Here is a 23,153-nt window from a genome sequence, read left to right on the forward strand (position 1 = left end):
TCACAGTATTTTGCACACAGTAGATTCCCAACACATAATTTTAAAATTATGTGTTGTGCATGCACAAAGAAGAGGTCATGTGAGAACACAGGGAGAAGACAGCTGTCTACCAGCCAGGAAGAGAGTCTTCACCAGGAACCGAATCAGCTGGCACCTTGATCTTGGACTTCTCAGCCTCCAGAACTGTGAGAAATAAATTTCTGTTGTTGAAGCCACTCAGTCTATGGTATTTTGTTATGGCAGGTTTATATTTAATACTTAAAACTTACAATATTATCTCTGTTTTATAAATTCACCCTCATTCTTTTCATGAGATGTTACGTAAAGAGTGCCCTTAAAGAATGAAATTACAGAAGAAAACAGTTTAATCCCCATGGATACTTTAAATAAACTATTCAGACCTGAATGGTAATCAGCAGTCTTTCATTATCCACTATAAAAATATTTCAGTGATTGATCTGATAATTATCATGTTTAAAAAATCCCAAGTTAGTTTTAGATAACAACATGTGGTTTCACCTGTGAAAATACAACTGAGGCCATAAACTGGCTGAGCATATGCTGTTCTAGCACTGCCATTGATGTATTTTATATTCTGTTACTAATGTTTAGCTCCTGGTGATGATGTGGAAGAGTTTAGTCCATTAGAATTCTGAAATTTATTGGTGACTTATAAATTGTAATTTATTGTTAAAAAGAGTAAAAAGAAGGAAGAAATAGCTCAGGCAGCCAGTTAAATTCGGTTCACTTGACATTTATTGAGTGCGTGTTGTATGCGAGGTATTGAGTTAGGGGTGTTTGTGCGTCTGTGTGTGTCATGTAATCCTTGCCATTGAGAAGCTGTACAGTACTGTCCTAATTGATCATCACGGAGAGTCCAACAGTGTACATAAGACAATGTACACAACAAGAGAAAAGAGAAGAGAGCATGACTGTGCCTTAGTATGGCAAATTAACGAGAACACATAAATGTCTAAGTACATTTAAACATGATTAATAGAAACAGACAGCATGCATACATGCAACTAATCAAACTGTCCTAAAACATGACTCCTAAGAGTTCGGGGCTGTGGAGCCCAGGGAAATCACACCATCATTTAAGCAAAAAAGTGTGATCATCTGGAAAACTGGAGATTTGAAGCTTAAGCTTGGCACTCTTAGGCAGCCCTCAGGCTAGTCCCGTGAAGGCTTTCCTCTCTCTGGGCTTCCAAAGCCACCTTAAGTAGCTCTACTCTGGGTGCAAATCCCCATATCTTATTACTTCAGAAGAGTCCCAATGCTCCTCTACCTTCCTTCTCAGATTGATGGGCTTACCTCATTTGCAACAATCCTCTGGGTTCGTTCTTGTTTCAAGGACACTTATGTGTCTTGGAGTGGGCTAGAGCCAAGGTTGAGTTTTGATTTCTGCATTCATTCAAGAAATTCTAGTGACTCTCTACTAGGTGCCAGATCCTATGCTGAGCTCTAGAGATACAAGGTGAACAAGATAGACACAGCCCAGCATTTGTAGAGTTAATTGGGAAGAGGACAATTACGCAATTACAATAGAGCAAGATAAGACCTGTGGTGGAGACATACAGTGTGATGAGGAATTTATCTTAGAATTAAATTTTTCAATAAACTATTTGTTGCCTGCCTGAGCACTGGGGAGTGAGATGGGAAGGGTCACAAGATAACACAGGAGCTACAAAGGGACTATCACTGGACTTTTGTTAATCTTGGTTGGGTACCTAAAATATAGCTGTATATTACAGAATGTCACTGTTAAAGGAAGTCCAGATACATCCATCTTTAGAATTTATATATGTGCTTTTATGTAAGGAGGCAATCTGCTGCCTTTAAAATGTAGGTTTCTATTCAGTTGTTTGGAATCTGGAATGTATTTTCTCAGAGAAACGGCATAAATTATGACCAGGTCCCCAGGCTAGCCCAAAGGCTATTATATGCATGATGTACTTGAGATAAAATACTGGATTTCTGGTTTGAAAGGTCTTAGAAACTATCTATATTGCTGTGGGAAAATGTTCAGAGTTCCAGGTTGGAATACAAGCAAGAGAGCTTTCTCATCTGTAACCTTCACGGGGAGAAAAAGATTTCCCACCCTCCTCCTTACTGAGCAATGCAAAGAAGGATTCCACCAGGTCCAGGTCCCTGGGACCTGGGATGTGGGCTCTGGTGGAAGTAGGGGCTAGCAGGTGGTAAGAGGTGTGTGTGCATGGTTGTTGATGGCTGAAGAAGGTCCCCAGTACTATTTAAAGTGCTTTTCCTGTCTTATCTCATCAACCTCTTACAGCACACCCATGAGATGCTACCATTGTTATGCCTCTGAAATGTTGGTGTGTTCCAGGGCTCAGACCTTGGACCTCTTCTCTTGTTAAACTACCTCATCCAGTCCCATGGCTTTAAGTATCATCTGTGACATCTCCCTCTCCCCTGAACTCTGGACTCATAGCACCAACTGGTCATCACTTAGATGAATAATAGGAATCTTCAATTTACCATGCCCTGAACTGAACTTTTGATTTTATCTCTCCAAACCTGCCCCTCTCTAGTCTTCTCCATGTTAGTAAATGGCAGCTTCATGCTTCTAGTTTCTCAGGCCAAAACCGTGGCGTGATTCTTGAATCCTCCCCTACTCCATATCCAGTCCATCAGCAAATGCTGCTTGTACATAAAAATATCCGGAATCCTATTGCCTCTCATTATTCGGCTTCTGCCTTTCTGGTCTCCATCACTATCATCTCCTGCCTGAATTACTACCAATAGTTTTCTAATTGGTCTCCTCCTTTGGTTCTTGCTCTCTTGGTCTATTCTCCAAATAGCAGCGGAGAGAGATTATTTTAAAACATAAGTCAATTCATGAAACTCCTCTATTCAAAATCCTCCAGTGGCTTCCCACTTCAGAGTAAAAAGCAGAGTCCCCACCACAGTCTGTAAGGCGCTACATGTCCCGGCCTCTGCTTTCCCTCTAAGCTCATTGCTTACCACTCTCTCTTCCTCACCATGCTTCAGTCACAGAGACCCCCTTGCTGTTCTTCAATCATACCAAGCTCCCCTGCTGTCAGATCTTTTTTCCTGCCAGTCTCTACCTGGCAAGTCCTTCTGCCACATATCTACATGGCTCACCCACTTCCTTCTTTCTCAGAGACACGTTCCTGACATCCCTACATAAAATAATAAATGCCCTATACTACAATCACGCTACACAGGTTTTATAATAGACTGGTAGAATTCTCTGCAGGATATCTGTGCCTAACGGTACAGAGGGGTGACAACCCCAGGAGGGAAGGGAACGAAGACTGAACTGTGTGTGATGTGGACAGACTTCACCCTCCCACGTCTAAGCCAAGAGCAAACCATGTGTTTATGGTCAATTAGACTTGCTTTCTTTTTCCCTCATATGATGATCTTCCCAAGTATTTTTTAAGAAGCATACATTTATTACATCTTTTAATGTCTCATATTTAGTGTCTGAGGTAATTGTACATTATAAGTGAAAAGACTATTAAGGTTCTGTTTGGAAGAAGGAAAAAACCCAATTTTAAGAAATGTAGAAAATGGAGAAGATGAGAAAATAAGTGAACAGGTGGAGTGAAGGGAAAAGAGAATTGTCTAGATTTATGTAACAAACATTTTTGAGCATCTGCTTTGTGACAGACACTGTCATCTGAAAGGTAGAACTCTTATGTAACTATGTAAAGAGACAAATAGCAATAGTCTCTCAAAAAGACAGGCTAGCCTAAAATAGTGTTTCTCATCTTCCATATTGCCCCATTCCTGGCACTGAATTAGGCTTTAGGAATCCAGTGGTGAACACTGATCTTTGTTATCTTAATAAGAAGCTTCAATTTTATTGGCTGTTTTTCCAGTTAAATATATGGATTGGTGCCGGGATTGGTTAGAAGAGCAGCAAGGTGAAGGAGCCCTTGTTTCCTCTTCTGCTGTAGAGAATGTCCCGTGTCGTGTTGGGATGTTGGACAGGCCCCTCATTCTGTTCTACTTGTACCTGTCGGGAGTCTGCAGGCTACAGTGGTGAAGCCACCATTTTATTATCATGGTGTCCACCACGATGATTTCTGTTCATTCAAGTTATAAGTGTTTGCATCTGCTCTTTTGGACAAGTAGAAGGATGATATGCATCTGCCTCCCACTATATTTCAAGCACGGTCTTGGGCGTAAGGCATTGTAGAGGCCTTACAGTGTAGAGGAAAGGTTGCCACCAGTTCTTAAAATGTATATAAGTGATTAAACTCACTTAGCTGCTCCTACTTGCTTCCTCCACTGGCTCAGTCTCTCTCCCTAAACCCTCTGTAGGTCTTCCCCAGAAACCTTACTACCAACACAGGGTCTATCCTCCATGAGACTTGCCCCTGATCAGTTGCTGGAAGAGTGAGAGATGAGGCGAATTGGACCCTCAGAATAACTGGTCCCAATTGCAGCAGGCCAGAAAGGACTTGAACAAAGGTTTCAGTTTGTTTTTTTCTAAGCTAGAATCTGGGTCAGCTCTGTCTTGTAAACAACACATGGCACCAGAAGTAGGGGACTAATTATGGATCATCCTGAAGTGTGACTTTCTGACAATGTGGAGGAAAGCTGCCCAGCCTATGTCGGCTTCTCAGTTGGGGCCCTTGGTTGAACAGGGTGAGGGCAGGTAGCTCCCTCTAGAAAGAAGGAGATATATTCTAGTTTGCAATGCAGAAGTCCAATCGGCATTTGCTCCTATAGGAACCTACCAGATATTGTGATTGTAAGCTTGAAAGAGGGAGAGAGGGAAAGACGAAGTGGAAGAGGGAGAGAGAAAGAAAGAGAGAGAGAGAGAGAGAGAGAATGAACATCTTCAACCAAAGGATATAAAAAGAAGGGAAGAATTTTAAAAAGTGACCTGAAATAGGGCAGTGGCAGTGACTTAGTTTCAGATCAAGAATGAATTGGTGAATTGCACTATCAATGAATGATATGGAAAGGAGGATGAGAACACAAAACCTTCTGGATTTAACACAGCAGGAGACAATGAAAATCTGAGTCTCAGGAAGTCACTCAGTTGAGAAAGTAGTAATCAAAGGCGAGCACAGCTCTGGGACATCTATTAGGAGAGAGAATGAGAGAGAACAGCAACAGCTCTGGGGAGAGGCTGGTGGTGTTACGTTTCATTTGTCTTGCCAGCACCATGGATCAGGAGCCATGCTGGGTGCCAGCCATTACAGGAAGAAGAGAGAATGCTCAGCATATGTGAGGAGATGTAAAAATGTCAATAAATGGGTTTGCTTTGCCAAACGTTGTAAATAACAACACATGTGCAGACAGGAGAGCAGAAAAGAGGCACCGGGCAGCCCTCCCAAGGTGGAGGATGCTTGGCGGGTGTTGGTGGGGCTCTGGTGGGGTGAGAACCTTCCTGTGAAGTACCCTGGAGCCTCTGGTTAAACACTGATGGCATTTTTATCTAAGTTGGAAAATGGTGCTGAAAGGAAAGAGAATGGCAAGCAAAACTTGAAGCAGGGAACCTGTATTAGAAAGTTAAGGGCCGGCCCCGTGGCTTAGCGGTTAAGTGCGCACGCTCCGCTGCCGGCAGCCCCGGTTCAGATCCTGGGTGCGCACCAACGCACCGCTCCTCCGGCCATGCTGAGGCCATGTCCCACATACAGCAACTAGAAGGATGTGCAGCTATGACAGACAACTATCTACTGGGACTCTGGGGGAAAAATAAATAAATAAAATCTTAAAAAAAAAAAAAAGTTAAGTGTATGGGCTGAGGAAACTCAAGGAAAGTCCTTATTCTTGGTCTCCAAGTTATGTCAAACCCTGGGCCTAACACAAAATATGCCTTTCTTGGAAAGTAAACACTTATCTGAGGACAAGTAAGTAGTTAAACGTGCAACCGACCATAAAGTTAAGCGCAAGCCAGTGGTCATAGCAAATGCTAACATTTCCTGGCTGATTACAGCTCCTGGCCTCTGGGCTAAATTCTTGACCAGGATGATCTCATTTGGATCTCTTAGTAGTCCCAATTTATAGCTCTGGAAACTGAGGCCTAGTGAGTGAAACTAACTTGCCTAAAATCACCCAGTAAAATGGTTGTGGGAGGAGGATGGAGACCCGGACCCCCGCTGCCACCCCCAGTCTGTCTTCTCCTGATGGTCAGCTGGTAATGGATGGAGAGCTGGAGTTTGAATCTGGGCCTGTCTGACTTCAAAGTTCTTGCATTTCTCACGGCAGCAGCACAACCTCTTCTAAAGAGCTGAAAACTTGGGGACACACCAAATATTGGGGGGTTTTTGGATGGGGGTGTGTGTAACTCATTTAATCCACCTAAGAACCCTATGAAGTCAGTACCATTATGGTCCCCATATTGCACACTCTGCCCAGAGATGTTCAGCAACAGGTCCAAGGTCACACAGCTAGAAAGTGGCAGTGCCAGGATTCAGACCTGGCAGACCAACTCCAGAACCCACACTTTGCTTACCTCTGTATTCTATGCCTCTCTCAGTAAAATGACTGACGACTCGACGAAAGAGAAGACCTCCTATGTCATGTGAGAGACAGTTACAGTGTTGCTGTTGAGGACTAAGATGGTCAGTACTAATAATAGTTAACATTTACTGAGCACTCACCATGTGTCCCATCATTGTTCTAAATGCCTTATTTGTATTAGCTATTAATTCTCTGTAAGTTCGATTCAGGTAAAGCCCTTAGAACAAAAGAAGCACTCAGGAATTGCTGCCGCCCTCGTTGTTGTTGTTATTACTGTTATCTTTATTGACAGAGCTGGAACTTGATGCTGAGACTTGTGTGTTTCTTTTCTCAGCACCAATGTAAGTAGATAAATCTGGATAGGGAGACTGTCACCTTCTTGTGTGTGTCCTGGTTTGCTGGCTTGAAGAACTGTTTTTTATTGAATTTGATAGATCTTAGGGAGTTATGGGAGATTTTTAATGTGGAAATGACATGAATATTTAGCTGTATATTTGAGAAGAAAACAGTAGCATGCTGTATGCTGGGCACTGAGCTGGGGATATTTCCCTCTCTCTCTTCCTCAGTCCTTTCCCTCTTGCTTTACAAAGGCCCTCCAATCAAACTGATCACGATCCGCTCATCTTATCAGAGGGAGTGCAGCCGACCTCCTTGGCCTCCTCGTGAGTTATGAGCAGCCCTCCACTCCCCCGCACAAGCAGCCTTCCAGTCTGGCTTTTTTTCTTACTAGAAGATATGAATAACTCAGACCTTTCTTGGCTGGATTTTCCTCAAAAGTGCAGCATCTCTCACTCCCTGCTCTTTTTCCTTTTCACTCTATTTCTGCCCAGTAATCTATGCCCCATCTGAAAGCAGAAGGTGAAAGACAACAAGATAAATCTTACTTTGGCTACCATAGCAACCTTCACCTGCTTTGCTGCTCACTTTTGAAGTGTCATCTTCCTGTGAAAAGTTGTTTTGCATGTAATTGCTTGGCTCGTCCAGACGGTTGGGGCTTTCTTTAAGCCTCCTCTTAGAGCAATAATGAAAGGATGGTCTTCTGCCTCCATATCGAGCTCAGGAATACATATTCCACAATGATGCGGACATCAGCTCTCTGCCATTCTCATGGGCTTATTTGTGATTTCCTTGCTCCTTTTATATCCAGTTTAAGACTTTTGAGATCGGAATACATATTCCACAATGGTATACACACAGAGCCGCTCATTCTCTTTCATTCTTGTTCTTAAGAAAAACGCAGTCAGAAATGGTGAATCAACGACTACATTATACAGGCCCTGGTTTGAGCTGTCAGTTTACAAATGACTCAAGTTTAAATTTTTAAATCAAGTTCTGCTGAAATTAACCTTCCAAATTTCTAGACTACTACCCAGTTATGAAGACTGCTCGATTTCTTGATCCCAGAGAGCCTCTCTCCATCCTTTTCCATTCTATCCTGTTCCCCAGAGGCTGACCCATACAGCTCCACATTACCGGTTCCCTTGCCCTCTGGTTTCCAGTTATGTTTGGCCAGTGGAAGGTGCCAAGATCAGAGAAAGAGAGCAAAGTGGGGATATGTATTCTTCTGGCACCCTCTGTATGGTGCCACTGTGGATTGGCTGTATGCCCCAAGCAAAGGTCTGTCAGGGGCCCTTCTCGCCATAGTCCTCTATGTGTCCTGGTTCTGGAAACCCCTCCCCTCTTCTCACCTCTTGAGAAAGGGATAGTGCTAGCGCAGGGTTTTGCACTATCTTTTGTGGTTTCCCTGTACCCTGCCCACACCTTTGTAAACAGTCCCTTTATTAAACTCTTTTCAAATTATACTACTTGAGCGTGCCATCTGTTTCCTGCTGGGACCTTGACTAATACGATGACCAAAGCTCTTCTCTCTTGGGTGAGTGCTCCAATATCACTTGTTTTGTTTAATAAATCTGTGGTTCATTGTAGGTCATTCTTTGTAGAAACAGATTTTCCTGTCTTTAAGAACCACCTCCTCGCCCTCCTACCCTTCATAAAAGATGGTGTTTCTTCCATTCCATCTGATCTCTTCTCTTGCAGCAAAGCTGAAACCCATTTTCCTGAAGATGTCAGGTAGGGTTGTGGGAATGGAATACGAATGTCCTGTCTGCTTGTCCCATATGACCTTGGGTAAACTTGAGGGTCTTCCTTCCCTTCTTATTTTGTCCATTAGAAGACTAGACAGGATTTACAAATCCTCATGGGAGACCATGGGCATTAAAACCCTGCAGATGTAGAGACATTATTCTGGGTGAGTTTGTAGTCCCATCACTGCTATAGAACCCAGTACAAAAGGAGATGATGGAAACAACTTTCTTTTTTTTTCCCCCACTTCATAAAAATTCATAAAAAGCTGCTTCCTTGGAGGAATTGAATTAATTGAATTATTGTCCTGTGGAAGCTTGAGGTGGAACAATGGCTCCAGAACGTGTCCTGATGGGAGCCATAAATGAGAAATGTGGATAATTTCCTTTGAAAACCATGAGTTGAGAATTGCATGCTCCTGATTTTTTCAAGACTGATCCCAAATGGTATCAAGAATAGCACGAGGTTCACACAGCTCGGCAGGTGTGAAAATTCTGCAGCTGAATTAAATAGGTTCCATTATATTTCAGAAAGAGCTCTAATGGGTTTCTATGGAACACAGCCTAAGAATACCATGTCTCCCCTTTGTATCTTAGGATGGCTGGGATGGTTTGTTGTTACTAATATTATACTTCAATCTCCCTGTAAGATGGACAAAAATGAGAAAAAGACCTGGCTTATCCCTAAGAGGGTCTAGATATTAAAATACCAAAAGGGCATCAAAAGGACCTCACTCATAAGGCCAAACCAAAAATGAAAGCTGATGATATGATTTAATTGTAAAATGATTATTGTTATTCATATAAAAATTTTCTTCTAATAAGCTCCTTTTGTTCTAAGTATCATTAGAGAATCATTTAATTTTAGAGCTGAAGGGATTTTAAACACTGTAAAACTTTAAGTTGAGGTTTCTATTCTTTAAAATTTTTTAAATAAGATTCATTTAATCTTATATTCAACTTAAAAATAGTTACAAGCGTTTCTTCTCTACTACTTATTAATGTAACATTGCATTCTTAATTTTTATCATTAATATTCAAGCTGACATTGTCATTTTTAAGTTCTTCCAAATTAACAAGGCTCCATAATCCATTTACTTGTTTTTCAATCAAAACTGAACTTAAAGTCAAAATGAATTATTCATTAATCATTTCCATTCATCGTATTTCCTTATTTATCCTCCTCAGCAGGCCATAACATGGAATTGAGGCATATTTTTTTCCTATTTATTACTCTTATTGTAAAAAGTTTTATATTCCTGTTCTTAATTTAAAAAGCAGATGAGTTGAATCTTTAACATCCTTTTGTCTAAGGAAAAATAAACCCAAACTGAAGTTGCTTTTTGTATGTCTTGCTCATTTTTCTCCCTTTGTGAATCATTATTTCCTATTAAAAAAAAATTTCCACTTTCTAGTTTGAGTAACCTGGAAGAAGTAAAATATAGGCAAGTATATTATGAGCATCAAATTGAAGGTTTCAACCCTGGAGAAAGCTTTTGTTAAAGGTTATAAGTTCCCCTTTCTTGGGCATCTTTAAGCCCAGAGATAAACAGATGTCTCTTTTCTTGTGTGTTTTCTTCCAATCATGGAGAGATAAAAATCTCAATGTGAGACCGTACCTTAAAGAAAATGCCAGCGAGCCACCTCCCTGGTCCTTGGATCCCCTCTGTGACATCCCGCCAGATGTTTATCACCTGCTCTATGGAGCTCACTGATGGGCTGTCACTGGTACAAGTTGCTCAGTAAGACACAAGGCAGGCACTAAGACACAAGGCAGGACATTTCTGTTTTAACCTGAATTGTTAAAAGATCCTTGGCTCCTTTTATTAAATTGAATTCTTCCTCCCTGGTTTGATATCTACTCTTAGTGCAAAAATTGAATTGAAGGCACAAAAATTGAATACACAAAAATTGAATTTGAAGGCAACTGTGTTCAAGACTTTTTGTCTATGCTTCCCTATGCTGTATCTTCCCATGCCCCTGTTTCTTAGATGACATGACTTTTGGCTTTCGATATGACTGCATAGTTTCCTTAGAAAGAATTCCAGTTTTTTTTGTAGTGGATGGTACTCAGAATTGGCCATGATGTTCTCTCCATGTTGAGGGGACTCAGGATGAGATTATCACCACCCTACCCCTTCCAAGGTAGGATCAGACTTTTTAATAGGTAACACATTACATCACACTATTGACGGGGTGATTTTAACTGATAGTGAAGCTAGTATGTGCAACTCCATGGATGTTTATAATTTTATTTTTCTTCTCCTGGCTCTCTGCCATTCTCATGGGCTTCTTTGTGATTTTCTTCCCTCCTTTTATATCCAGTTTAAGACTTTTTAGACCAGAATTCCTATGGGCAAATGCATGACTTCCCATTCTCATGAGATAAACCCCATTCTGCAACTCAGAAATCTGAATCTCATGCACATTGATAACGCTGTGACAATCCAACAGAATCAAATGTCTCTGTGAGGTTCCTTTCTCTGGGTTCAATTGTACCATATAGATGTTTGTTGGAAATTAAAAGCAGGGAGTTTTGGAAATATTAATTCCTTGTGTAGAAATCTAGTAGTGTCTGGGTCATCCAAGTTTATTGGGGGAGAGAGAATTTATTCACTTATTTATACAACAGACATTTATATGGTTGCTGCTACTTTGATGCTGAACAGGCATCTTTACGTTTCAGGTGGCTAGTCTTCATAGTAGGAACCATCCTGTCTTCATTTTAGGTCTTTTAATGTTTAATTAATAAGTGCTATCAGGTTATCTGAGGATCTTGGATGAAATCATTTCCACATTATAGCAAAGTAATGAAATAATTGAAAATTTTCCTCTCTCCAGACTTCGCCCTCCATTAACATGAGTTAAATTCAATCATTTATATTCTCATTGCCACTAACTTTGTAACATTTAAATCAACTGTTATTTTGTTAGTGGTGGTGTTTGGGGGAGGACAGGGTTGTTTGTTTTTTATTGTAATTACTCTCTTTTTCCTTACAAATATCTTTCCCTTCTAGTGCAGTCTCCAACCAGGCTCATACCAAATATTCAAGCAGCATCTCTACTCATTTCTCACTTTAATGATATGGGCTTAACTCTCAAGGAAGTTTGAAACTTTATCTACTTACCAATAGTAGACGGCAACCACCTCTTTAGTTCCAGATTCCTCTGCTATTGACTTGCTCTTGATAAGCCTGTAAGTAATAATAAATAGCTTAAATGCACATATTATTTTGGAGGCTTCAAAAGGCAGTCATGTGCTTCATGTCATTTGATGTTCACAGTAAACCTGTAAGATAGACATTTTGCTGACGTGAAAACTACAAGCCCAGAACGCACGCAGCTTACAGAAGGACTAGAACCCACATATCCCGTGGGGCCCTTTCAGGTATTTCATAAAGATGTCTCCTCTCTGCATCTAAGTTTTGAGGTTCTCCCAGGGGAGGCTTTATATTTTAATAGTTGATAATGATTTTCCTTTTCCAGATGCATGTGGTGATGGAAATTTATGCTTTCCAAATGTCAAACAACAGAAGAATGGTTAAATAAATTATGACAGATTCATACACTGGGATACTATGTGGCTATTATAATTAATGTTTTCAGAGTATATAAGGATGCAGGGAACTGCTCTTGATTATATCAATGTTTCAAGAAAGAAGTGAGATACTAAACAGCGGGATCCTGATTTTGCTTAAAAATTGTACATGTGAAGAAAGCACTAGAACTAAATATGCCAAAATGTTAGCAGCGTTTTCTCTGGATAGTAGAATTATGGTTTACTTTTATTTTTTTTATACTTTTCTGAATTTTCCGGTTTTTTCTTTAGTGAACTCGTGTAATCAAAAAGCATAAATGTTATTTTAATTGTACTCCGCAGATTTTTTATCTTAGCTAGAGGAATTTTTTGAGTGATTCTTGTTATCTTTCCTTTATAAAGTTACATTTTATAAATCAAACTTTAAATAGGAATGAACATCTTATTTTCATTATTAGTGTATAAATTTGAAATAAATAGTATTTTATAATAGTGCATATATTTTAAGTTGGTCATTATAACTCATTTGCTGGTCTGTTATTTCCTGAAAGTGACTCCTTTTTACATAATTCTTTAATTTAGTCAAACATCTTTTTGAGAGCTTTTTACGCCTACCAGTCTGAAGATACACTGATGAAGACAGCTCAGTCTCTGCTCTCAAGAAATACCAGTTTAGTTTGAGACACAGACGAGTAAAGCAGTAATCACAGTGCAGGATGATCTGTGAGAGAAGGCTGTGCAGGGTGCTCAGGGAATGCAAAGGAAGGATGCCAAGTTCTTGGGCTATAGGGGAGGTTGGGAAGCCCTCCTGGAAAGTTGCCTCTTGAGCTGAAGGCAGCTCTTCTTTTTTGGATGACCAACATCGATTTAGAAATAAGGACAACACATGTAAATCTTATGCTTTGCGGGCAATCATTGCCTCGAAGTTATTTTATGATAGTTAAGAGTTTTGAAATTAATTTAAAAAGATAAACTAGTTATTTGGGGCTGTAGGACCTTTACATTTCTTTATTAGGAAGTTCTTTTGATTTTCAGAGTTTCTTTCTTTCTGTTTATTTGCGTTTGCTAAAGGTTAGTGGAAATACCAAAGCATAATAGTCTGGCTCTGAGGTTACCATAAGGATGTATTTCTATAGCATCTCATATTACATATCTTTTTATGAAGTGGCCAATACTGGTTGATCACTTCTTACATTCCTATTTCATTTCTCTGCCTCTTCCTACTCTGCTGAAGGAGGCAGATGGATGTTTTGTTCCTATTTTGTAAGGATAAACTGAGTCATAGAATGATCAGCTAACTTCTCCAAGTTATGAAGTGAGTCAGTAATGGAACTGAAAAGAGAAATCAGGGTTCCTTTGTTCAAAGCTCTGACTTCTAAGATATTTCATAGAGTAGGTTGTTTGCCTACCTTTTAAATCTTTACTGAAAGTAATGAGCTTTAAATAAAGTCTCCTGAAGATAATCGTATTGTTACAGCTTAGAACAGAGGTTAAGGCTATTTGGGTAGATTAAAGTGAGTCCTGAGTGAGGCTTAATATTTGGTCCATTTAATTAATTTGTTCAGCAATGGATTTTAATTCTTTTTCGAAAAGGAATAATTGAAACATTCTCAGGCCTGTTTAAGAACATTTTGGGATCCATTTTGATTAATTTAAAAACTTTTAAATAAGAAGGACAGGATTAAAAATAAAATCAGAATTGACACTTAATATCTATATTCATGCTACTGGATGATTATGACTTCATTATCAAAAGGTTTTCCTATAATCCATTGATGAAAATAATACCATTTTAATGCTCTTAGTAATTATTTTTACTATTAGAATAATTAGTACTCTAATAATAATAAATGATAGTTATTTTGCATATTACACTAAAATATCTGAAGCAACAATAAATGAATATGAAGGAAAATAAATACATATAAGTATTTCATTGAAGTTTTTCCTTCTAATTAAGAATATTCATATTTTGAATTAATTATAGAATGAAACAAAGCTTAAAACGTACCATATTTTTATCTAAAATAAGTATTTTGTTGATTTAAATATAGAAAATGTTGCATTAATTGGAGTTTTAAGAAATTTAGACTACAGGAATGGTTCTATTATATTTTATATAGAGTAACATTTTTATTTACCACAATTACAGTGATCTGGTTTTAGAGTTATTACCTTAAATTCTTTAAGTTTTGGCTCCTGTCCCAACCAGGCCTAAGATTTTATATGTAACGCATTATTTATATTGCCTTCAGATACTGCTTATCAAGATCCCATTTGGACTTTGTTTCTAGGAAAAATAAACACAAAAAACATAACCTCATAACTACGATACATTTAGAGCTCAAGAGAAATATAAGCAGAAGGCCATATTTGTCTGAGGATCCAGAATCTGTGTCTCAGCTTCCTGAGGGCAGAGTGATGTTTTGTAGCACTCACCTTTCTGTCCTTTCTCCGAGGTTCTGCAAGGCTGGGATTGAGGAAAATGGAGCTTCCTGAAGATGATCTAGCAGCTGTGTCATAACTGTCAGTCAGTCTTACCTGTATACGCAGGGGCAAGTTATTTCACCTTCTGGGCCTCTAGTTATTGACCTTGAACAGAATAGTATGATAGACTTGAAAATAGAAGACAAAAGAAAAATGTAGATACCGTCCTTGAAATATGTGGGGAGATTGAAAAAAATCTACTGAATTATGTACTGGTATCAAAATATGGAAAAACTCTCCAAGTGGTGGCAGTTGGGTAGAATGTAAGGGACGAGGAAATAATAGAATGATGGAACACAGCTAGATGAGAGTAATGCTGGAAAGCTTCATGATGGGGGCTATGAGGGAGGGGAATCGATATACCATGGATTAGCCAAGGTAGTATTGATTTTTCAAGATCCAGGGTTCACAAATTACTAAGAGTGATTATCCAAGGCCAAAGAAGATGTGTATGTGCACGTGTGTGCACGTCCTAATTGTGGATAAACTATTAACTATTAGAGTTTCCATAATCAGGATTCAGGTGGTGATGAAGTAGATTGTACTTCCTTAAATATAGACTTGCACTAATCTTGATCTGCTTCATTTCTATAGTACAGGAGAGTGAGCTCTGGTGCCAAACTCCCTGGGTTTGAATCCTAGTCCTGCCGTTTTATCATTGACCTTGTAGAAGTTACTTACTTACTTTGTTCCTCAGTTTTCCCATCTATAAAATGGGGATAATATTGGTACCAATCTCATAGATTATTGAGGAGATTAAATAGGTTAGTTAATGCATGTAAATCATTTAGAATGGTTCCTGGAACTCAATAAAGGATAGGCTTTAGTAGCAGTGGTGGAATTACATAATTTATCATGTAACTTATCAAAGCACTTTCCCATGTGCATTTTTGTTTGAGTCCATTTGATTCTCATAAGGAAGCAAACACTTGGAGAACTTATGTAACTTTTCCAGGTCCCAAGTCTAGTAAACATGGGGCAGCTGGGCTAGAGTCCCCAGCCTGCAACTCCTGTCCTGGTTAAATGGGGTATTTTTGACTGTAGCACTGACTGGATTCTTGCCCAGGAGCAGAGCTTTGTGGGGAATTGTGACTGAGAGATCAAGGGGATAAGATGAACTTGCTGGGTCTTCCCCCTTCTAAAGCCCCTGCTTTTCCTCCTCCTCATGCTCTCCTGCTCTGCCCTAGACACTCCAGATGCAGCCTTAACACCAAGTTTTAAGGAAACGAGTTCTACTCTAACACAGGTCCGTCTCTGTGTCTGCAGGAATGAGGGGAGAATCTTACTTCATTGGAATGAGGAGCCTGGGGCAGCAGGGCCACATCCCAGAAGATGGAGGACTTTTCTTGCTCTGCTGCATAGACAGAGACTGGGCTGTAACTCGGTGTTTCGCAGAGGAAGCCTTTCAAGCGATCACTGACTTCAACGACCTCCCCAACTCATTGTTTGCATGCAACGTTCACCAATCAGTGTTCGAAGGAGAGGAGAGCAAGGTAATAAGCCCTTTCTGCTGCTGAAACATGGCGACTTGTGGCATTATCCCACAGTCTTTCCATGGCTCATCTGTGGTTGATGTTTTGAAGTTTTTGAAAACATTTACTTGGCTCTCTTCTTGGCATGCATAGCGGGAGGAGAAGCCTGTTCTGTTATCAGCTCACACGGTTGTAGATGAGACTGTGTTGAATCAGATCTCATCCTCTGTGACACTTAGGTCTGTCTAACACAAGTGGTGTTAGGAATAGTGATGGTGGGACATATCCCTTAGGCTAGGAGGCAGATGTCTCCAAAAAAAAAAAAGTTTTATTTTCCCTATTCTGCCAAACACGTGATTTGCCTTTCTCAAAACAGCACAAGCTCTCTTTCACCCCTGCCCCTCCTACAGTTTGATGAATGTTCTAAAAGTAGCTGGGACCCAAATCCTACGGCAGCTGGTAGAAAGGTAAGTTGGTTGGCCATGAGTCTTGCTTTGCTCACTGATACCACAGTGGCTGAAATCGTTAGGTGTGTTGTAAGAGTTTGAATGAAAATGGTTAACACCTTGATTTGAAATGATTGGAAAATGAGGTTGTCTATGTACAAGCATGTTCCAGAAAATGAATCTTCCCATTTTAAGAGAGAAACTTGATTTAGTATAAGTATTCTTGGAAATCAGAGTAAATTTGGAGATTTTTGTGAAGGTCATTTCAGATTTCTCTGACCTATTAGGTGGAGTGTCTGAATGGATCAAACCTTCCCATGTGGATGTGGATTTCTAATTGTAAATATCCACTGTTATCCTATGTTATAAAACATGGGCAACATTTTTGGGAGGAAGGGCCTTTTTCTAAACTAAAGTAAGTGGCTCTGTGTGAGATGTAAGAGTAGGATTTATTATTGCTGTTTCACAAACTTAGGCTGTTTTTTGCCAATTGCTGAAGTCCAAACGCTATTGTCTGAAAACGATTACTGGAAGTCTTTTTTTTTCTCAGTTTTGCTGGTTTTGTAAGCAATTCTGATAGCCCAGAGGATTAGGAATTATTTCAAGCCATTTAAAGATAGTTTTAATGGTATTATTTTGGAGTTGAACAATGGAAATAATGGGCTAAAAATGGCTTGAAATCAAGGACTTCTGTGTGGTTAGAACCTCCAGTGCTGTGATCACCAGACTATTTGAAGTAAGAAAAAGGTACATATCCTCTTTGAAAGAAACTGGGAATTTTGCTCTTGGATTATAATCAGGTTGTAACACGGATTATAATTTACTCAGAGTAAGTAATTTCCCTTGAAATCTGCTTGACATTAACTAAGAAGCAAGGTCCCTTGTTTTCTCATTCTGTCATCTGTTTATCTACATTAATCAACAATTAGAAGGATTTTCCTTAGAGATTTAATGGGGATTTTGATTCTTTCCTGATTAAATACTTCCCGGTAAATTGAAGCTCCTAGGAAGGAGCTAATCTCATTCAGGAGTGCTGCTCAAAAATGGCTGATCAACTGAACCAGAATTGGTTATGTAGAAAGACAGAGGCTCGGGGAGAGTTCGTGGGAATTTGCCCATATATATTTTGATATTCTGATCTGTGATTGAATAATGGATTACAAAATATTCTCATTTAATTTGTATTTAAAGCTCGTATGTTGCAACTTGACAAACTGTATTTAGTTTTAAAATGACCTTGATAAAATATTGAGGTGAAATCAACAAGATGTAGTTCAATGGAACCAGTTTCAAATTATTTAGTCCCACATTTTTATAGCCAAGGAGGTGAATTTTATAATTGGCCAATGTCTACATAATTAAACTTATTAAATCAGACAGAAAGTCTTCCATCTTGGTACGATTTTATAAACCCCATTTAAGAAGACTCTCTATAGGATATCAAATAATCTGATCTAGATCTGGTTTTGATTTAATTATATATACACAGTTTAAGGGTGACAAAGCAAGGTGATCAGATACCAAATGAGTTGACAGTAGCCTGGAGGCATGATCATGGGACTCTAGAAGAAAGTGTTTGGAGAGCCTCTCGGCTCCCCCTCTTCATTGCCACATATTTCTCTTCAAGTTCCAGATTGTTATAGTCTTCCCCCTACCTCCATTGTTCACTATCTTAATAAAACGCACTTGTCTTGTGTGCCATTCTCTCAGGATATTCTTCCCACAATATTCAAAATTCATGAATCTGAGCCCCGAAGTCTGATGATCGTTATCTTTCCCAAAGGGTGGACGGTTAGGCACTATGCTAAGTTGGTGGCGAGATATTTTTAGGCAGAGGGAGAAGCAGGAAGCATTTCCAGCACGCCTTGTATTTGCCTGTGATTAAGGCTGACCATTTGGGAGGATGCATTCAGCAGCCTGGAGTTGTATCGGGGAGATAAGAGATCAGAAATGATGCTTAGTGTCTATTTCAGAGGTCCAGGTGGATAGGTGGTAATATATGTAACTTGTTTTGGCAGAGTCCTTTCTTTTTTGGCACAACCTACTTTCGATTCATTGTTTCTTGATATTGATGGATTAGAGTTTAGCTTGTTTGTTGCAATTATTATAAAGCCTACATTTTAATTTCCTTAGCTGGGTAGGAATTAAAGCTTTTGCTTTCTGACTATCATGAAGGAGTCTTGCAGCAATCTCTTCTCTATTTTCTCACCTGTCTGAGACACTTTTCCTAAGCTCTTTTCTTTTTTGAGATAATTTGGAAGGTACTGAATTGGACTGCTCTTCATATAGGTAACACCACAGGAGATGATCTTCTGGCTATGTTTGTTTCTGCTTATCAAGGTGATAAATATTCTGATGTGCTCATTTTTGCTATCCTAGTTAAATTCTGAGTTCTGACACCTAAAGAACATTTTTAAACAGCTTTATGAGGGCCATGATGTTCACTTCCATTTTCTGTTAGGCAGAATTCTGTGAGAATATATTTTGATTTGATGCTTTGGCAAGGAGTGAGCACATACTTCAGTGTGGTTTGTTGTGGTCCCAGATGGTTGAGATTTGTTTATATAATACAAAGCAGAACCAGAGCTGGAGGAAATTGGCATCTGAAACCAATAAATGCAGATTGCTGTTTGCATGCTCCAGCTTGAAGCATAAATATTTTTGTATGAAGCACATTTAGCATTGGGATGTTCACAGCATCCAACACTTTAAAGTTACTGGGGTTCATTTCCCTTTGGCGTGCTCCCTGGGTGTGCCTTTCTGGATCCAGCTGGGCTGCAAAGGCATTTTGAGACAGGTGAGGCTAGAGGGGTGTCCTGTGGACTGCCCTGTGTCTGTGCCGAAGATGGATAAGGGTCTGCTTAAGGAGACATTGGCACTCACTGGTAGCTAAAGGAGAACAATGAAACAACCACCGTGAAACATTTAGCCAAACTCAATTCAGTAAGGAGAAGCCTGAAGGATGACTTGGTAATGATCTCCAAAAAATATGAATTCATTCAGTTTAACAGTAATAATAATGATAATAATAATAATAAATAATAATAATAATAATAGCAGCAGCAGCAAACACTTATATAGCATGCAGAGAGGTGGCAGGTACTCTCTAAATGCTCTGTAAACATTCAGCCCTTTAATCGTCATGACAACTCCATGAAGGTGGTGTCTCTTTGCTTCTCTACCTCCCGGGCACACATCAGAGTTGTGTTCCCTGGACCCCTCTGGCTAGTTCTGCCCAGTGTGTGAGGAGAAGTGACCTGTGTCACTTCCAGACCAAGCCTTTAATTACCCATGTTTGACCCTGAAGAATGTTCTTTTCACTCTGCTGGGGCAACTGGCATTGTGCCAGGTAGTGCTGGCTCTGGCAGTTTGGGTTGTAGAGTGAGGACAATGACACAGAGCAGAGTCCTGGCCAACCTATGATGAACATGTAAGATGACCAAAAAAAAAGAAAAGCCTCTGTGGCTTTAAGCCATTGGGATTTGGGAGTTTGTTGTTACAGGATAACTCAGTCCATCTAGGCTGATACTGTAAGTACGAGGCCTCTTGACTTTTAATTCCAGCTCATTACTCACCATAACTCACCGTCTCTGAATTCTACCATGGAAAACAGGTTCTAGAAATAAAGTTGGCTATCCATCAGCGTGAACATTCAAGGAAAAGAATGTAAGGCTGGGAGAATGACAACTCAGGTGATTCAATAGCAAGACTCAAACAAAACGTAAATGCGTTGAGTCCAAATCGCTCTTGTAGTTTAGATATGATGCTCATGTGAATAAACTTGTTTTATATGTGAATTTATATGATGTTTAAAATTTTTAGAGGTGACTGACCTATTTAATAAGCCAAGTGAGTTAAAAAATTAGAAATGTCTTTAGCACATCTGTTTTCATAACTACCCCTGGAGAAGAAAAGGGAGAGATAAGGAAAAAAAAAACAAGAAAAGAAAAAGTAGGAAAGAAAGATGAAATCTAGTGGTTTGGAAGACTTTAGAAAACATGTAATGGGGATGATTTAAGACTGATTGAAAAATTCATGCTAAGAATGTGTAGCAAAAAATGAAGAAGAAGATAATAATTTACTGTTGTCTGTGTTGCTGAAAATGGGTTGAAAAAATTATAATGAAGTGAACTACGGTGACCTGAGGTTGGAAATGATAACCAAGCATAAGCTTTAAACATTAAAGCAGGGAACAGTTAAATTAGACACCAAATATTCAAGGAATACTTAGGGGTTTCACTGTTTCTCTCGTGTTGTTCATCCTGTGGAGGTGACAGATTTGCTTAGAATGTTTAAATTGTAAGAAGACAGTATATATCATTGCACTCAGTAAAAGTTAGTCCTGTTTTCTCTTTTCTCTGGATGGTGACTGGGAACCATAATTAGTCACCGTTAATCACTTGGGGGCACCTGCCAGATGAGAGGCCCAGCGTGGGGCAGATTTGAAAGCTGCGGTAGGACATTCTGTGGAACTTGAACCTTTCTCGAAGTGAGTAAAATATTCCAGAGGCATATTTAGCGTCTTGCTTCTCCACAGCGCTGAGTGACCCCCCTGGGGCTCAAGAGCCTCACAAGCCACTCTAAATGCTCCACTTAACTACCTGGAAATAATTAAGGCAGTGGAAAGAATTAAGCCTGATGCATACAGAGTGGAGAGTATTTGGTGTCTGTGCCAAAGAGCCAGTGAGTGTATATTCTTGATGGCACCTGGGGAAAAACGGCTGCCATGTTCCAATTAGTCTGGGATGATATTAAAGAGGGCCGTGGAGCTTTTTTCCCTTCTTGGAAAAATGAAGGTACTTGGAAGCCACTTCATGAGGCTTCCATCAGAGCTGCTGCTAGCCTGTACAGTGACTCTGAATCATTAGAATGTGCTCCTAAGGGCAGACACACTGCCTGGGGCAAGACAAGTGAATTTGTAAGGATGATGTCCTTTCCTCTGGGCTGATGGGGTGGATAAAGCCCTGAGCAGTTGTGGGTGGCTTGACAGGTAGAGGGCAGGCTGAATTTTATCCTCCACTCTTTTCCTGGGCCAGGAGCTCTTGAGAAATGCACAAAAGGCATAAGCATCACAGTGGCCCTGGTCGTAATTTTCTATTACTTCAAATTTAAAAAGATAAATAAATTCAAGGATAACTATTGAGTTCTGTTGCCTAAGAACATTCCTTTTTTAAGAGGCAGTTTTGGAGATGGCATCCAGTGGAAAGATGGGGGAAGAATAAGCTTTATTATTATTTTTCCTTGCTCTCACCAGCTGAATCTGGCACGGACTTCCCGCTGCCTCTTTTGGCTTCCTGGATTCTGGTCTCAGTTCGGTGGTCACGAAATTCTTGATAACCAGAGAAAGTCAGAGAGGTTGGACATGAACTTTGAAACTCCGCCAAGGTATCCTTCACAGCAGGCCTGACATTTAGCTCAGTGGATGAGATCAATGTGATATAGATGAACTGAGAGCCAGTTCCATTAGTATCATGTGATATTTACTCTATGGGAGTGGGGTTATTAGTGTGCTGCATATATTTCATTATTATTTAATCATTCATGATTTTATGCATATGGTGTTCAACCATACTCCCCTACCCTTTAAGCAAAATAGATACGTAGAAACAGAACATGTGTAGTTTACTTTTTTAAGTGCGATCAGTTTCTGCTATTGTTTTGGTAATGTCATATTTTGCTGGGAATGTTGTATTATACAGTACAACCATTGTTTAAACATAAACACCATAATCTCTATCAGTGTTTTGAGGGGCAGACCCCTTGATCAGATATATGACATAGTTAAGATTTTCCATCAAACATGTTGAAATATCGTATCTTGTACTTTGTTCAAAAACTACCCTTTCCCCCCAAATTTGTAGCTATTATTAACTCCAAATTATTTAGTGTATTATTTATACATAGAGTATACTGCCTTGCATGATGGTCCAGTCTTACGTTCCAGCTGGGTGATTATTAGTATCTTGAGCGCAGTAGAGCAAGCACGTCATTCTTCCATATCCTGTAACGTCTAGCACAGCTCTAGACATAACATGAGCATTTACAGGGTGTTGGTTCACAACCTCGGGAGTTCCCTGGTGAAATCTGAAATTGGCCTCTGTACACGGAGGACAAGGAGAGATCAAAGAAAGAGGCAGACAACTCCAGATTTGTGGGTGGCAGGTTTAATAAGCAATGGGACTTACATATGAGGCTTGTCTTGGTTGGCCACAAGACAAGTAGATCTCCATACCCATCTGCCAGAATCTTAAAAGTTTATATAGAGGCCTTACCTGGCTTCAGTCACATATGCCGTCCGGACGGTCTCAGCAACACATTGCTCTCTCAAGGCTGTGTCCTTGAAAACGGCTCGCACTGTGTGAACAGTAGGCAGAACGTACATTCCAAGGGCAGGGGAAGGGGTGAGGGGCCTTGGATTGCCTGGTCCAGCTCGTGGGTCAACTAGCAGTCATGTCCTCTGGATGACCTCCTCCAACCTAGGGAGACAGAAAAGCCCATTGAAAGGGCTTTGGATTCGCAGGCACTTGGGTCCAAATTCTGCCTCATCTTCGTCCTAGTTATGTGATCTTGGCCAACTTAACTTCTCTGAATCTCAGTTCCCTCTTTTATAAAATAGGGTTAACAATGTGTTCTTTAAGGGTTTGTTGTCTGATTAAATGCG

General features: G+C 39.9%; 1 protein-coding gene across 3 annotated transcripts in view; it reads left to right on the forward strand.

Moving 5' to 3' along the window:
* RCAN2 (regulator of calcineurin 2) overlaps nucleotides 1-23,153 on the forward strand; it is a 247,381-nt gene that overhangs the window by 20,171 nt on the left and 204,057 nt on the right. For 2 of the 3 annotated variants that reach the window (XM_058554212.1, XM_058554214.1), the window contains exon 2: nucleotides 15,841-16,067. In XM_058554212.1, the coding sequence (XP_058410195.1) occupies nucleotides 15,843-16,067 (225 nt within the window). In that variant the 5' untranslated portion in view covers nucleotides 15,841-15,842. Of the gene's footprint in view, nucleotides 1-6,484; nucleotides 6,570-15,840; nucleotides 16,068-23,153 lie in introns of those variants that run through there. The other variant, XM_058554213.1, reaches the window with a different exon arrangement.

Source organism: Diceros bicornis, chromosome 14 (genome assembly GCF_020826845.1).
Source record: "Diceros bicornis minor isolate mBicDic1 chromosome 14, mDicBic1.mat.cur, whole genome shotgun sequence".
In the NCBI taxonomy this organism is placed as follows: domain Eukaryota; kingdom Metazoa; phylum Chordata; class Mammalia; order Perissodactyla; family Rhinocerotidae; genus Diceros; species Diceros bicornis.